The following is a 14683-nucleotide window of genomic DNA, read 5'->3' on the forward strand; positions in this document are numbered from 1 at the left end:
GTGTAAAAACAAGTAACAACCAAATAAAACATTCTTCATCAAATCAGTAATGTGCTTTCACCAGTAATACTTTATCACTATAGCTTCACTTGTTATACATTGAGACACCATTAGATAAATATGCTTCTGTATATAACACTCCACAATAGCTAGATAATACTCACGAATAATGGCAGCAAAGCCCACATTAGTAAAAAACTAATTGAACTACAGGTATATGTTGACATCTGGAGAAAAGACACACAAATTACATTCATACATTAGATAACAGCCCTAAAGAGTCAGGATCCTTCTAATGTTGCACATTTAACTTCATTACCATAAACCTCATTAGGTTCTTACCACAAATGCTATAAAATTAAGATTTAGGTTTTATTTGGGTTTCATAATTAAAAAATGTATGGCTTTTCATTTCATAGCTTTCCGAGTCAATATGATCTCATTATTTTCATTGAACACCATCATACTTTATCAGCCTGGTTGTGGATACTGTCTCAACAGGTCATTTAATGCATCTTGGCCAAAAGAAGAATCCTTTCTCATAAACACAGTTAAATTAAAACACAACAGGAAAGTATCAGTTCTCCATTCTTACTATCATAAATACAATGCTAATACATTTACCAGTTTATATGTGTGTGTGTGTGTGTGACACTGTATATTCCAGCATTAGGACATGATAGAACATGAATGCTTCAACGAAGACATATATATTTTTAAATGAATTAAAAAAAAACAACTATATATATATATATGCCTGACAAATTAAACAACTAAAACACAGTTAGGGTATATTCCTAACCCCTGAGGAAATGTAAGAAGATCATTCTCCTACACAACATAATTTAACTTTAAAGCAGTGATACAGTGAAATGGAAAATTGAGTATTATATACATGTTGAGTGTCAAGTTACTTGCTTTGTAGACTGTAGTGGCCAATTTGTCAAAGATCTGAGTGCCCACGGAAATGAACCAATCATTCCTGACTACATAACTGTTAAGCCAGTAAATACCTTGAAACTACTATCTATTATAAGACCACAGGAATATGTAACTCAGCTCAGATGCCCATACAATTTGCTTTGGCTTTTTTTCAGACACCTAATAACTCTTGTTATTGTTTGTTATTAAAGGATCCATACTCATTTTTTGCTGAGAAGCAATGCTTCATCCCTGTGTATCTATAATGAAATGAAAATCATCTGTGTTAAACTTTGTGGTGGAACAGACACACTAATTCTACTTTATAAAATGTAATATTCTTCTTATAAGGAAATCAAGTTTGAAGTACTGTGCTTTACAGCATGTGATATTAATTTGTGGCATACTTCCATTATGCCAATCATTCAAGTCTAAAGTAAGTACAAGTTGATTTGACAGTTTAAACATTAAACCAGATAAGGGTCTTTTCTTCTTAGTTTTTTTTGCGGTAATCATTATATTTCTTATGGTAACTACAATGCTGTTGTGTACAGCAATATTTCAAATAACAGCATAATAAATTTAAACTAGAAGGGTTAGTAGAAAGACAATCCAACCCTATTTTGAGGGGCAAAGGAAAATTTTCTAAAATTAATAAAACAAATGTGATTGTATAATACCAACAAGAAACAACAATAGTTGCAGGTCGGAACAATAAATATATTTTCTTAGTAGTTCCTTGCTAGTTTTAGTTTAGTTTGATATGGTTACAATACAAATTTGTCTTTGCATTTTGCAATCAAGAGTGTATCTGTTATTGTGCATGTATGGCAATGCATTTTCGAATGCCACATAATCTGATGTCAGATAAGTTATCAGCAGTAAATTACTAGATCTTTCCTCAGTAGGTAGTTTATATATTAGCCTAATAGGTTGCATAACCTTCCCATTTTGAATACTGACAATTGATTATATGAATAAGCATATCTCAGTGACCTTCACCACGTATCTAATATATTGAATCAAACTAAGAATTTTACAATAGTTATTATTTTTTTGGTTGTTTTTAGTTTTATACATAATATATATCGATATACAACACAACTATTTTCAAAAATATATATAAAGATTGTTATTACAAATGAGAAGAACATTATCTATTCTTGGAAAGCCCTTGCTGCCAATAAAATCTTGTCTTAAGAAAATTCCAAGATAAACCATGATAACGGACAGTTGCCATGGCATCCGTTTGAAAAAAAATAAAAAATACACATCAAATAATAATAATAAAAATAATACTGGTACTGATGACATCTTGGGCTGTTTAAGTGCACAAGCACAGATTCAATCTGACTACAGGTAGTTTCATGGAATGGTTCTGCAGTCATTCCTTGTCATTTTCTTCACTATGCCATTGTGGAGTTCATTACATACAACTCTTCTTTTTGTCATTTCAAGGTCAAAACTCATGACAACCAAAGTAATATTTTGGCACAAAGCACTTCACATAGGCTTACTCAAGATTTTGGCACACAATTAATGCTCTTAAATATCAACAGACTATTTAAATTAGGAATGACTGTCTGTAAAACACTTCACCCACCTCAATGCCTTGTAAGATGAGAGGCACATTTTGCATTAAGACAGAACAACATTTACACGTCCTTGCACTCTATATTCTATATATAAATCATTGTGCCAGTTCATCAGGGACCTGTCCAACAGTCCCTTTAAAATACTAAGGGCCAATCTTATCTACACGGTAGAAAGTAATGGGACATATTGAGTTATAAATATAAATATAATCAGGTATAAAGGGAGGAGTCCCAGGTTGTTTCCTGGGTCATCTAGGGGACCAACGACTCTGAACTCCAGTCTCCAACAATTGTAACTGCGATAGTCAATGGCTGCCTCCCGGCTCAGGCGTAGGTATTTTCCGATTTTAAAGCGATGGTATCGATGTCATGGGATCCTTTTCCGTTCAGGTGCTCTGAATGGCAGTCATTGCTGTACATGCTGCCATGGACATCAGTGATCGAGGACACTGTATAGGAGGCAGACCGCAGGGTGTCTGTGTGGGAGAAGCTGTTTCCAAACTGGATGCGGTACTGATTCCAGTGTCTCCTCAGTACAGCTTGCACCTAAAAACAATGAGCACCAGCATGTCAGCATGACTTAGTTAGGTAATAGAACATTAGAGGACATTGCTGTCTGGTGGTTGACCTTGTCAGGATGGTAAGAGACTGTGCTATAGATGAAGGCGCTATCGTTCAGACAAGGTCAACTACCATGGTGATACCTGATAATTTAGGTTTTATAACTGGCAAACAGTGCCTTTTTATTATTATTTTAAACATTTGAAATTCACAATTTTATTTATCTTTTCAATGTGTTGCTTTCTATCCATTTATTTAAAGCTAGGCATTCTATCTGAAAGCTGTGTGGTATTGCCCTGCAATGGGAGGATAATAGTTTTCAGATATTTAATAGTTTTGGTTTTGTACATACATGCTACACATTTTCATATTGTTAAGTAAGTTTGTATCTACTACATACGTTTGTATCTACTACACAAGTAGTGTTCCGCGTTCCCGGTTTATTCCGAATTTTACCGAAAAATTACAGGATTTTATTTTAACTGGACATCGGTTTTTACTGATTTATACATGATTTTTGTCTACTATTCAATATTTTCCCTTTACTATTTTCTAGGAAATACACAGTATTTTGACTAAAATGCTGTTTTATTTTGACTCTGACATTGTAATAAGCAGCCTGAAGTAAGGATTATAAGCTTAACAAACTAACGTGTGTATATAGACATTACACCAGCTGCAGCCACCAGATAACAGAGCCAAGTACAGAAACTTCCAGAAAGTTCGTTTTAGACAGCCCCTGCGGCAGAAGCAGCACCAATCACTAAGTGACAAATGGACTCACACACCTATGCAGCAAACTTTAACCAATAAGCGGTACTATTTGTGCAATCATAATGAAGTATAAGTAATGTTGCAAACTGTTGTTCTGAGAGCTTGCCTTGTGAAATTCCACTTGTGTAATCTCCTGGGCTCGTGATTAAAGCCTTTCCTTACTACAAAGACAACGGACTGGTGTGAATTTATTTCCCCTACATCACAGCCCTACACTGAATCCTGGGATACAGCAGACGTTTAGACGTCAGAGGATCAAATAACGTTCAAACGTGGTTCTCTGACACTTCACAAACACATTATCACCTGATTATGTTAGCCAATCAAAGTCTGATTATTGTGGCAATTGCTGGGCGTAGTAACTACTAGCTTGATCAAAAACTAAATTGAAATACTTACACAAAAATATAATCTTTTTAGTGTATGAGGAATGGAGAGAAAACGTAAATCACTTTATGAATATTCAAAAGAAAAATGTCCAGTGTGATTTTTGACGCGTATCATTTTTCTTTTCTTTTAATGATTCCAAGGTAAATAAACCTGGCTTGTTTCGTGCTGATGTCACGTTCATACCTTCTGTAGGTACTGTTTCCGTAAGCACAGCGATTGCCTAAACGTTTGCAAAGTACCACTTAACTTGGGAAAATGTGGCCTCGACTTGCACATATTTTGCTTCACCATACATGCCACGGACATTAAACTTAATCAGAAACCAGAACTGCTACACATCATATTCCATATGTAAAGTGTGTATACAATTTTTACCCCGATTTTTACCGATGTTTCAATTAAAAACTTTTTTATTTTTTATTTTATTTTTACCGATTTTATCCCTATTTTAATATATGTAAAATAAACTCTGAAAAATTCCCTGATTTTTTTTTTTAAAGATAAAAACCGAAAATGCGGAACACTATACATAAGTAAGTAGTAACTCACTGCATGATTGTCACCATACCAGTATCCTAATATGCAATTTGTGCAAGAATTCTTTTTTTTCCGACTTTCCATTATGTTGCTATTGCTGATAAGGGTTTCTTTTTCTAATACGCTGATTGTAGAATGGTATCCCAATGGTATTTTTTGTTTTTAACTTTACTGCACAATCTACATGGGGACAGTCATATTTATGTTAATCTGTGAACTAAATTGAATTGTTCCTACTCATTACAATGCATAGAGTTTGCAGAATATTAAAAGTCATCTGATAAAGGTGGTTAATCTTACCTCGCCATTAAAAAAGCAGAAAATTGTAGCCACTAGCAGGCCCTAAAAAAATGAAAGAACGTAATTAATTGTCAGATAAGATGAGACATTGATGATAACAGTTTGTCCTTAAAAATTATAAAAGTTTCAGATCTAAAACCTTATTTCCACACACCTACAGTAGCTCTGCCACTTTTGGCCTACAAACTGTTTTGTGCTGATTCAACTCTAGTTCTGGGTGGCAAGCTCTCTGGTGCAGATTCAGTTTCAGTTCCGTGCTACACGATCTCTTGTGTTGATTTCATTCCAATTCCTGTCACCTACAGCGGAAATTCTGACACAGCTTTTTTATACTCTTGTCCGTATAACTCTTTACATTCTGTATGCAGATGAAAGAGACATTTAAAAAAAACTGGTGCTCTATAACTATTATCTCTAGAAAACTAAAGGTACACATGCTTATACTCAGCCATTTTTACAGTTCCAAGTGTTGCTGAGCAACAATTCATCTGCTTTACAATATGCTTAGTTTACAAATTAGATAATTAAGCATATTAAAAGACCATTCACTATTCACTCCGCAATATTTCATGCTTTACCTGATAATGCATAAGGATATTCATCACATAATCATACAACTCTTCTGCAACGCGACCCTGTGGTTTCCATGGAAACAAAACAAACTGAATCCCGAGCAGCGGCACAAGAATAAGAGTGGCTCTCACAGCCTTCATATAGAGACTGGATTCAGCCTGATGTGTGACTTTCAACTTGGTGATAAGAACACGAACAATGTTGAGCAGGAAAAACAGATTCACCTGAAATAAAAAAATAAAATAAAATGAAATAACATTCTGATGACCAGATAGGGTGGACACTGCTGGCTAGTGCCTTTGTCATTGCACTGACTTTATTCAAGCCTTTTGTTTCCTTAATATATCTCATGTCTTAAACAATTCTTACATATTGACTGTGCTAATGTAGTTTCCAACAATGCACCACAGTATCGACAGTACCTAAATTGGCCATCTTGCAAAAAGCAGATAAATATGTGTAACAAACTAGGATGAACAAAAAACTAGGATGGTACAAAAATCAAGTAATTAGTCATTTATATGAGAACAAGATACTGACATTAAAGACACCTTTAATGAGATCAAATACCCAAAATACCAGATAGTTTCTTACCTACTGGCACCTGATGTTGCTATAAATGTACAATTTGTATCTAATTATGATTTATGGGCTGGGTCTACTGTATCTTTCATTAATGTTGCAAAGGAATGTAAATAACTATTTTTTTTCTGTGACAATAGTACTGAATAATGGTTAATAATTTAATATAACAATACAGCATATTAACCTGGACTTGGCTTCTAATTAACAAAGTGGGGTTGTCCCAGTAAAAAGCCAACCATGCTGTTACTTACAACTTCAGCAGTGCATGGTGTTACTGTTAGTGTAAGTATTCCTCACACGCTAATTAGGAGCTTACCAGTAGAGCAGTACAGATGGGCCCATGGATAATGTACAGCAGATGTGTTTCAGAACTGATCCAGCAACTGCAGTTTTAAAAAAATATATTTCTTTCAGGAAACACTCATGACATTTCCCAATATTTTATCTGGGGATGATTTGGTGAGTGGGTACAGTATTTATTTCAATGAATGCTTCAGACAATGACAGTTAGACACTTTAAGAAGTAAGAAATTGCATGTAGAGTAGAAATATTCTGCTGATATAGAACATGCCATTCTATAGCCCCTTTTTCAGCAGATTAAAGATTAGTAATGGTAATTAATCAACTTACTTATCGTTATAATATAAACTGCGGGCTATTGCATGAATAGAGGCAGGTATCAGTGGAAAGCCTGAAAATTAAGAAATTTATTTCAATTACACAAAATGAATGGGTGGTCCTAAAAGTATATGCTATAACATTGGCTTATAATTGCATTTAAATGTATACACTTTAAAGATAGTTTGAAACATCAGTAGCTCAAAGGCACAATACTGTACGTTGCTTTGTTTAAAGTATGTATTCAATCTAGAAAATAAATTGTTCATCTTTTTTGTGCACGTGCTAGGATTTTATAGTAATACTAATCAAAACTTAGAACTTACCATGGCCAACCAACACATTTAATATGATACATTTTCAAGTACAGTATGCAAATATTTATTGACCAAATGTAACACTATTCAACTGAAGGGGAGAACATCTCTATGTGTGTGTGAGTCTCTAAAAGTAAGAAAACAGGTTTAGTCCTAATTCAGTATTTAAAAGGTGGTGGTATTCAGATCTTCAGAACGGTTTATCTATTGAATAGCACACCCTTTCTCAAGTGTGTGCATTGAATCAGTGTATCTTACCCCATCCAAGGAGATAATACCACATCAAGTGCTGTTTCTCTGCAAACACTGCCACTACAATGAGTGTATGGAGATATATCCCTTCACAAAGCATCCAAAAGTAGTTGCAGCCCATCAAGTAGAGGTGAATAAATTGGGATACTTTACAGCTGACCTTAATAGAAAACAACATTTCAAAGTGATCTTAGCAGCTACTGTAATTGAGTTGACTGATTAATGATGTTGGTAAGAAGCTTGAAAGTTACAGTCCTAGTCGGATTATGTTACACCTTGTTTAATTATCCCTAAACAACAGACAAACAAACAAACAAACAAACAAACAAACAACAACAACAAAAATGTATAAAAGATGTAGCTATATAGAAAATACAAAATAAAATTCTGTACTAATATTCATTTATGTAATTCAATTTGAAATGATGGTCCCAAATATATTGTATTCGAGATTAATAAAATAATGTTACCAGTAGAAAACTAAGAACTTCATATTTTGTTGCTGGGCGGAGCAGTTCAATTGTTATTTTTGTAATACTTTTTTATCTGCAAAAAACTACTTAATACCTCTTTGAAAATTTGCCATTGCCTTTGCTTCAAAATGGAGTCAATAGGCCCACTGGTGCCCGCAGCCGTACGTACTTTACTCACGGTGTGTACCTTTGGTTTGCAAAATGTTGTCTTCATAAGTGTGGACATGTATCTTGTGGGATCAGTTGAAGTGAAACAGACATTTTAAGCTGTTCAGAATCGAACTGTTTATTTAGTGGTAGTAATGAGCAAATGGAAGCAGCTTGAAAAACAGCAAAAATCTCTCTTCTTGATGATCCAGAATGTCAGAGGGGGAAAAAATCAGTAAAAGCACCGAACCGTCTGTTTCTGAGAAATACGTTGGCGGCATCGAATGTTAGTACAGTACTACTGCATGATCTGAATTCTGCTGCTCTTCCAGGATTGAGCATGGGAAGTGCACATTTAAAGTTTAATTTGTATTTGAATTTTTATCAGTGTCTTAAATTCAAATTAATAATACATTTTCCTAATCATTAACACATAATTATTATATATTATTATAAGTGGTAGCCGTTTACAGCCCTAAATTATATTATAGTCTTATGTACAGCTGTAAGATTATAAGGTTTATTATGTACAGGTAATGTGGGCATCTTAACTGACTTCTCCATAGCACACAAACTGTCAGTTTAATGAAAATGACGACCAAATTTCAAAATGAAAGTTCAATTTACTATGGTAACCAAACAGACTTCACAAAAACCAAAGAAAGTTTAGTGGCAAAACAAAAGCATTAAAAAAAACAAGGGAAGGGAAACGGTCATATGTGCTACTTGTTCAAGCTATTGTAAATGGCTATTGTAACTAATTTTAACAAATAAAGTACACCAAAATGTGCAATAAAATCAACTCTACAGTCATGACTGTGTGACGTTGCCATGCGAACACAGCGTGAAACAGCAAAAGAACGTCCTTTGGTCAGCGCGACTTTAAGGGCAGGGTCAATCGCTTTCTCACGATAAAAATAGCTGTAAAAACCCATGTAAACCGGAGCAGGAATCATGCTTCTGTCTCTCACGAAATTTCAGCAGTCAAGATCCCATTTAACTGGCGGAATCTCATGTTATTCCTCAGTAAAGCTGCACCAAAACAACCAACACACACACACACACACACACACACACACACACACACACACACACACACACACACACAGACAAGAAGGAACACAACGCAAAAGATGCTGCAAATGTAAACCTCTTGTATAGCCTATTATTAATGTTTGTATAAATGCATGTTGTTAAGCACAACTAACCAAACATTTAGCCTTATTATTATTATTATTATTATTATTATTATTAGTAGTAGTAGTAGTAGTAGTAGTAATAATAGTAGTCATATTTTCTTTCTATAATTCTTTTAAGATGTCCCAGGAAAAACAGAGCTCCACCTCTTCTTCCACCGCACAGAACTGGAATGAATTGTTAGCATCAATTGACATATTGTGCAATAAGTAATGGATATAGTTAACAAACATAAATGTACCGTATCGCTTTAGATAAAGACTTTTGTTTGAATGTTTATAATATTACAAGACAGCCACGTTTCATTATAATATGTGTGTGTTAAGCGGATTCTGCGCCTAGCACTTCTACCGCAGCTGCAGACCAGCAGTCACTGGCTTCTCGGAGCAGAGGCAGGGTATAGGGACCGGCAGACGTGTACAGGAACATTAGGATGCTCAGCCTGGTACTCCGCCTATAGAACTGCCAGTGCATGAAGCTGCTCAGGAGCCTCGTATGTATTTTTACATATCCCCCTGTTCTCAATCTTATATTCATATAGGCCTAAAGATCATACCGTTTTTTATTGTATTGTAGTGTAACCTCCTGTGTTGCCACATTTTGCACATACATGTATAGACTACATTAATTAAATACAACTTTTAGATGTTACTCATATCTATTTTTTAAGTAGTAAAGATATATTGGCTGAAACGCTTTCCAGCATGGTGATGCAGTCGTTATGGGCATGAGAAGGCATGTTGGTGTGGTTCAGTTGTGCGTACCATATAAAAGATTTCTGGGGGCGCTCTTGCATAGGCTAACCTGAAAGTTTTTATGTTTATATTTAATTTTAGCAAGCTTGAGTCTAGTTAGATGAATGAAAGCCAAAAAAAAGCATTTCAGTCTCAGGCTTACTTACTGGATTTCTTGCAACCAGCGGCTGGTTGTTTGCCACTGCTGTCAACCAAATGATGGTGATGATGGAATTCGAAACAAATGAGAAGAACAGATTTTTATGCAGAGTTATCCTTTGGCAACTCAAACTCCTATTAACACAAAAGAACGGAAATTAGGTTAGTAATTTTAAATATGTTATCCACCAACCTTGAAAAAGAACAAGCTGTTGAAATGTGTATCCAACTTTTTAGATGGCCAGTTTAGATCTTACATTTTCAAAACAGACACAAGCTCTGCAGTTACAGTTTGTTAGATTGTCTGTGACAGGGGAAGCCGTGTCTCCCTTTAATTTAAGGTCTGATATGGTAACTTTTTGTTTGTTTATTGTTGGCCAACAATACAATTGTGCAGAAACACTGGAACGCATCTTTGAGACAATTTCAGCATTTGAAATGTCATTATTATTATTACACTTACTTAAAATAAAAGAATATCCCCAGAGAAATAAGTAACGAGGCTATTGATAATCCATGTCCAATTATTGTCAGGTAATATTGATTCAGCGCCGTCTGCAACAGAATAATAACACAGAAATAAGCATATCATAAACAAGTTAAGAAAAATAGTCAGTATCTGTATTAACCTGTTAGCAAAAAAGTGTAAGAACATAACAAATATTGAGAATTAAAAGACATGTTTGCTAGCACATTATTTCTCTAAGGAATGTCCCATAGGGCAGCAGTGTGGAATAGTGGTTAGGGCTCTGGACTCTTGACCGGAAGGTCGTGGGTTCAATCCCTGGTAGGGGACACTGCTGCTGCACCCTTGAGCAAGGTACTTTACCTAGATTGTTCCAGTAAAAACCCAACTGTATAAATGGGTAATTGTATGTAAAAATAATGTGATATCTTGTAACAATTGTAAGTTGCCCTGGATAAGGGCGTCTGCTAAGAAATAAATAATAATAATAATAGTTTTACTGCAGGGTTGGGTTATTGCCCCCATTTTAACATAACTAAATACAATTTAAAAAAAACAGTTGAAAGAGCTGCACCATAGAGTAGGTTTACTTGTGAGTGGCAGTATTAAGATCCACCACAAAATACCAAAAGGCCTGGTTCTTTATCCAGCTTAAATGATCTCTTAAAAACTGACAGACAAACCTTCACTTTCTGGGGTGTGTGGGCAGTACATCTTGTGTAGTTTGTCCATGTCCTATTGCTCTCTGGATGTGAAAACCAGTTTCCATTTTCATCACAGATCTTTGTTACTTTTTCTAAAATTGAAAAGAAATATTCAATTTATTTATATGAGTATGACTACTAGGTTAATAACCGTGTTCCTGCAGACATCTAAATATAGACTCAATAACTGACAACAGCAACTGTGGTGCTATTAGGAGTGCAGGGTTCCTTGAACAGTATCCTTATACCACACAGTGTATAAGTGTCAGTGACATACATATGTACACCAAGGATATTGATTACACATTACAGGTGTTACAATACTAGCATAAACAAGTGTACTGTGTACAACACCATCGTATAATTAATGCACAGTTTCATCAAAGTCAGACAACTTGCATAAAAAAATAGATCACTGTGAATTCACAATCTGATTTCTTGAAAGGACTTCCTGTAATATCCCTACACATTTTAATTAGGGCAAGAAATACCTATGATGTCAATAGCTCAGCCAATCGGACATCAGTTCCGTGAAACCGATTACCTAAACTGTAATATCTTCTGTTTAAATAGTTCCCGAACCTAATCTTATGAATTAAGAAAATATTTATAATACACATAATAGTAAAAGATGACAGCACCTTCTAACCCAAACGTGAACCCTGTTTTTGTGTCATGTAACAATGAATGAAAAGGCAACCCAACCATAAAAGCCTTTATTTGTAGATATACTCCTGGTGTGGCAAGTGTTCCCTGAGTCTTTTTCAATGGACAAAACCATAACCTGCGTCTGTCATTGGAGATATTCCTGGTATATGCTAGTATTTAATGTAGTTTTTAGTTCTCTATCATGATTTACAGTAATCGCTTGGAGGTACTATATTGTAGGTGTCTTAAAAACACATCATAAAAGATATTTAAATTCTCCATTGAAATTTACAGTAGGCAACTCATATCATAGCTTTACATTAAATGAGTTACTGGGATGCCTGAATTGAATCAGAAGAGCAACTGAATAATTGCCCTGAACTAAGAACCTTCAGCATTATAAGCACATTAATATTAACTTCACTATTAGACCTACGATTAAGATTATTGACAAAACCTAGATACATAAGTCATTAAGTATGGTTATCCAATGTTTAATTTGCATCAGTTTATATCAGTAAGACAGTATGGCAAATACAGTATACTATAGTAATGTAGCTTTATTTTTAGAAATTAATATTAGGCCTGGTCCTTATTTTATTTGAGATTTAAAGCATGTATTTGATACAGTGTGTTGTATTAGTGAACTGAGGAACATACAAGTGTGCATTTATGATTGAACATGGCTTTGAAAGGTCAGTACATTAACCCACTGTGCCCTCCACCATCAAACTATTAGTCTGTGCATTTAAATACTTGTTAAACTCTCTTTGACCATTCTGCCATTCTAGACTGCCAGATTAAGTGCTCATTCTTTTTTCTGTAAATAATTCTCAAGCTACATCTTAAACCCCCTCAGTCTGTTTCAGTTCCTGAAGCAACTAATGTTTTTTGTTTTCTTATAATATAATTTATTTAATGCTTGACAAGAACTGTCCCAAAGGCATTAGCTCTGCCTCTACTGATATCAAAATGTACACTGCCTGTGTCATGAAGTAACAGGAACAAATATTATGGATTGATGGTATGGCATTGTGGCAATGCGCTGTGTGCATGTGTGTGTTATGTGTTGTATGTTGCGTGTGTTAATGTTGGTGTATAGAGATTGGTACACGGGATATAAACGGGTCTGTGTTTCACGTGTGATTTAAATTGTATATTTGTATTTAGGCACGGGATTGCACATCACTGCACGTGCATTTAAAGTATAGTATGTGAGCACGGGGTTGCACAGAATTAATTCACGTGCTGGGATTCAAGTGAATAATTAATTAGTAATTGAATCCCAGCACAACTTTATATATAGATGCACATTTCTTTCACTCGGGGTTGGGTGTTCGAGAGTGGAGAATGGGAGAGAGAAAGAGGAGTTAAAATAAATAAGAACGTAAATATAAGTGTTGTACTCACCGTGTTTGTTTGTCTCTCCGTGCACCGTTTGTTAAGTGTTAGTGCGTTTTGTTTGTCTGTTTTATTTTGGTGTAAAGTGCCGTGTCCTGTTTTGAGTTCTGTTTAAACCTTTACTTTGTTAATAAACGCTGAGTGCTACCATTTGCACTCAGCTTCTCATCACCACCGTCTGTCAGTGTATTCCTTTCTGGTCTGACGCCACCCATAAACCATTAAACTAAAGTACCTGAAGGGTCAAAGTCTTGGAAATAGTCAGGACAACGCTGTACTGATGTCATTCCTGCTGGAGTGTCATCCCAGCAAAGCCATCCATCCCACGTCCTGTTACACAAAGGACCTGTAGGGGGTGCAGGAAAAAAATTATGAATTGGAAAAATGAATTACATTTGGCCTTCGACACTGTTACCTATCTAGTAGTCTATGGTCAAACTCATGTTAAACACAACCTTCATATAAAGACCACTCTAATGAATTATCTTAACACAAAGACCCAATTTTATATGATGGTTTATAAGCAGCCTCTGGTGGCTCTTGACAATAATTAAGACTAAAAATAGACAAGTTCACGGACTGGTCACGGCTAAGATTTGAACTTATAAAAAAGAGATTTATTGATATAATATATTGTAATATTTAACATGTGTTCTAAATAAGTATCTAATTAATGTATTTAACATGTTTTTCTTTTTTAACAGTACCTTTTCAAACAACCATAACAGGAATATGCTCACCTTTTAATTTTAAGAGATATTCCTTGTCCGATGTAATAAAATAATCTGAAATTACATTTTTATAATAAATGTTCTGTTTATAAATTGAGAATTTTACAACAATATCCTTTTTCGTTAATGTCTATTTAAAACAGTTGTGATTTTTGTATTACAAGATGTATGTTACAAGTTCACTTTTGATGCGACATCTGTCATCCCTGATCACACTGTTAAATAATTAGGATCGTTCGGCATCTACACTGTTGACAGGTACTGTTAAGCACCGCAGGTCAATGACCGCAAGAGCTGCAAATCAGGGTTATCATGCTTCTCCAAAACTGTAAATCGTCCTTCCTTTCCTTTTTGCATTATCAAGGGTATGAAGAGGTATATTTTCTGCACAAAAGGCTTTGGTTAATTTGAAAAGTTTGTTTCTCCTTTAAAGCTCCCCCCGCTTTTGTGAAATTGTTTGGGATATTGCTCTGCTAGTTGCATTGAACTTAATTTCACCACTTTACTTTTTATAGTTCTGTGTAAGTATTCACCTTTATTTGACGTTTGCTAACTGCTTTAACTTTGCACTGAAACCAATACAAAATATGTACTGCTCA

The 14683-nt window shown here is 34.9% G+C and overlaps 1 protein-coding gene across 4 annotated transcripts in view; it reads right to left on the bottom strand.

The window, feature by feature from the left end:
• Positions 1 to 47: 47 nt before the first annotated feature.
• The window catches only part of LOC117406089 (calcitonin gene-related peptide type 1 receptor-like), a 34806-nt gene continuing 20170 nt past the window's right edge, over positions 48 to 14683 (bottom strand). For 3 of the 4 annotated variants that reach the window (XM_034009855.3, XM_034009866.3, XM_059032184.1), the window contains 11 exons: positions 14094 to 14138; positions 13589 to 13699; positions 11284 to 11396; positions 10598 to 10689; positions 10143 to 10269; positions 7431 to 7584; positions 6868 to 6928; positions 6553 to 6619; positions 5657 to 5875; positions 5079 to 5120; positions 48 to 3062 (listed from right to left, as the gene is read on the bottom strand). In XM_034009855.3, coding sequence (XP_033865746.1) covers positions 2841 to 3062; positions 5079 to 5120; positions 5657 to 5875; positions 6553 to 6619; positions 6868 to 6928; positions 7431 to 7584; positions 10143 to 10269; positions 10598 to 10689; positions 11284 to 11396; positions 13589 to 13699; positions 14094 to 14138 — 1253 coding nt within the window. In that variant the 3' untranslated portion in view covers positions 48 to 2840. The remainder of the gene's footprint in view (positions 3063 to 5078; positions 5121 to 5656; positions 5876 to 6552; positions 6620 to 6867; positions 6929 to 7430; positions 7585 to 10142; positions 10270 to 10597; positions 10690 to 11283; positions 11397 to 13588; positions 13700 to 14093; positions 14139 to 14683) is intronic. The other variant, XM_034009876.3, reaches the window with a different exon arrangement.

Source organism: Acipenser ruthenus, chromosome 10 (assembly GCF_902713425.1).
Source record: "Acipenser ruthenus chromosome 10, fAciRut3.2 maternal haplotype, whole genome shotgun sequence".
In the NCBI taxonomy this organism is placed as follows: domain Eukaryota; kingdom Metazoa; phylum Chordata; class Actinopteri; order Acipenseriformes; family Acipenseridae; genus Acipenser; species Acipenser ruthenus.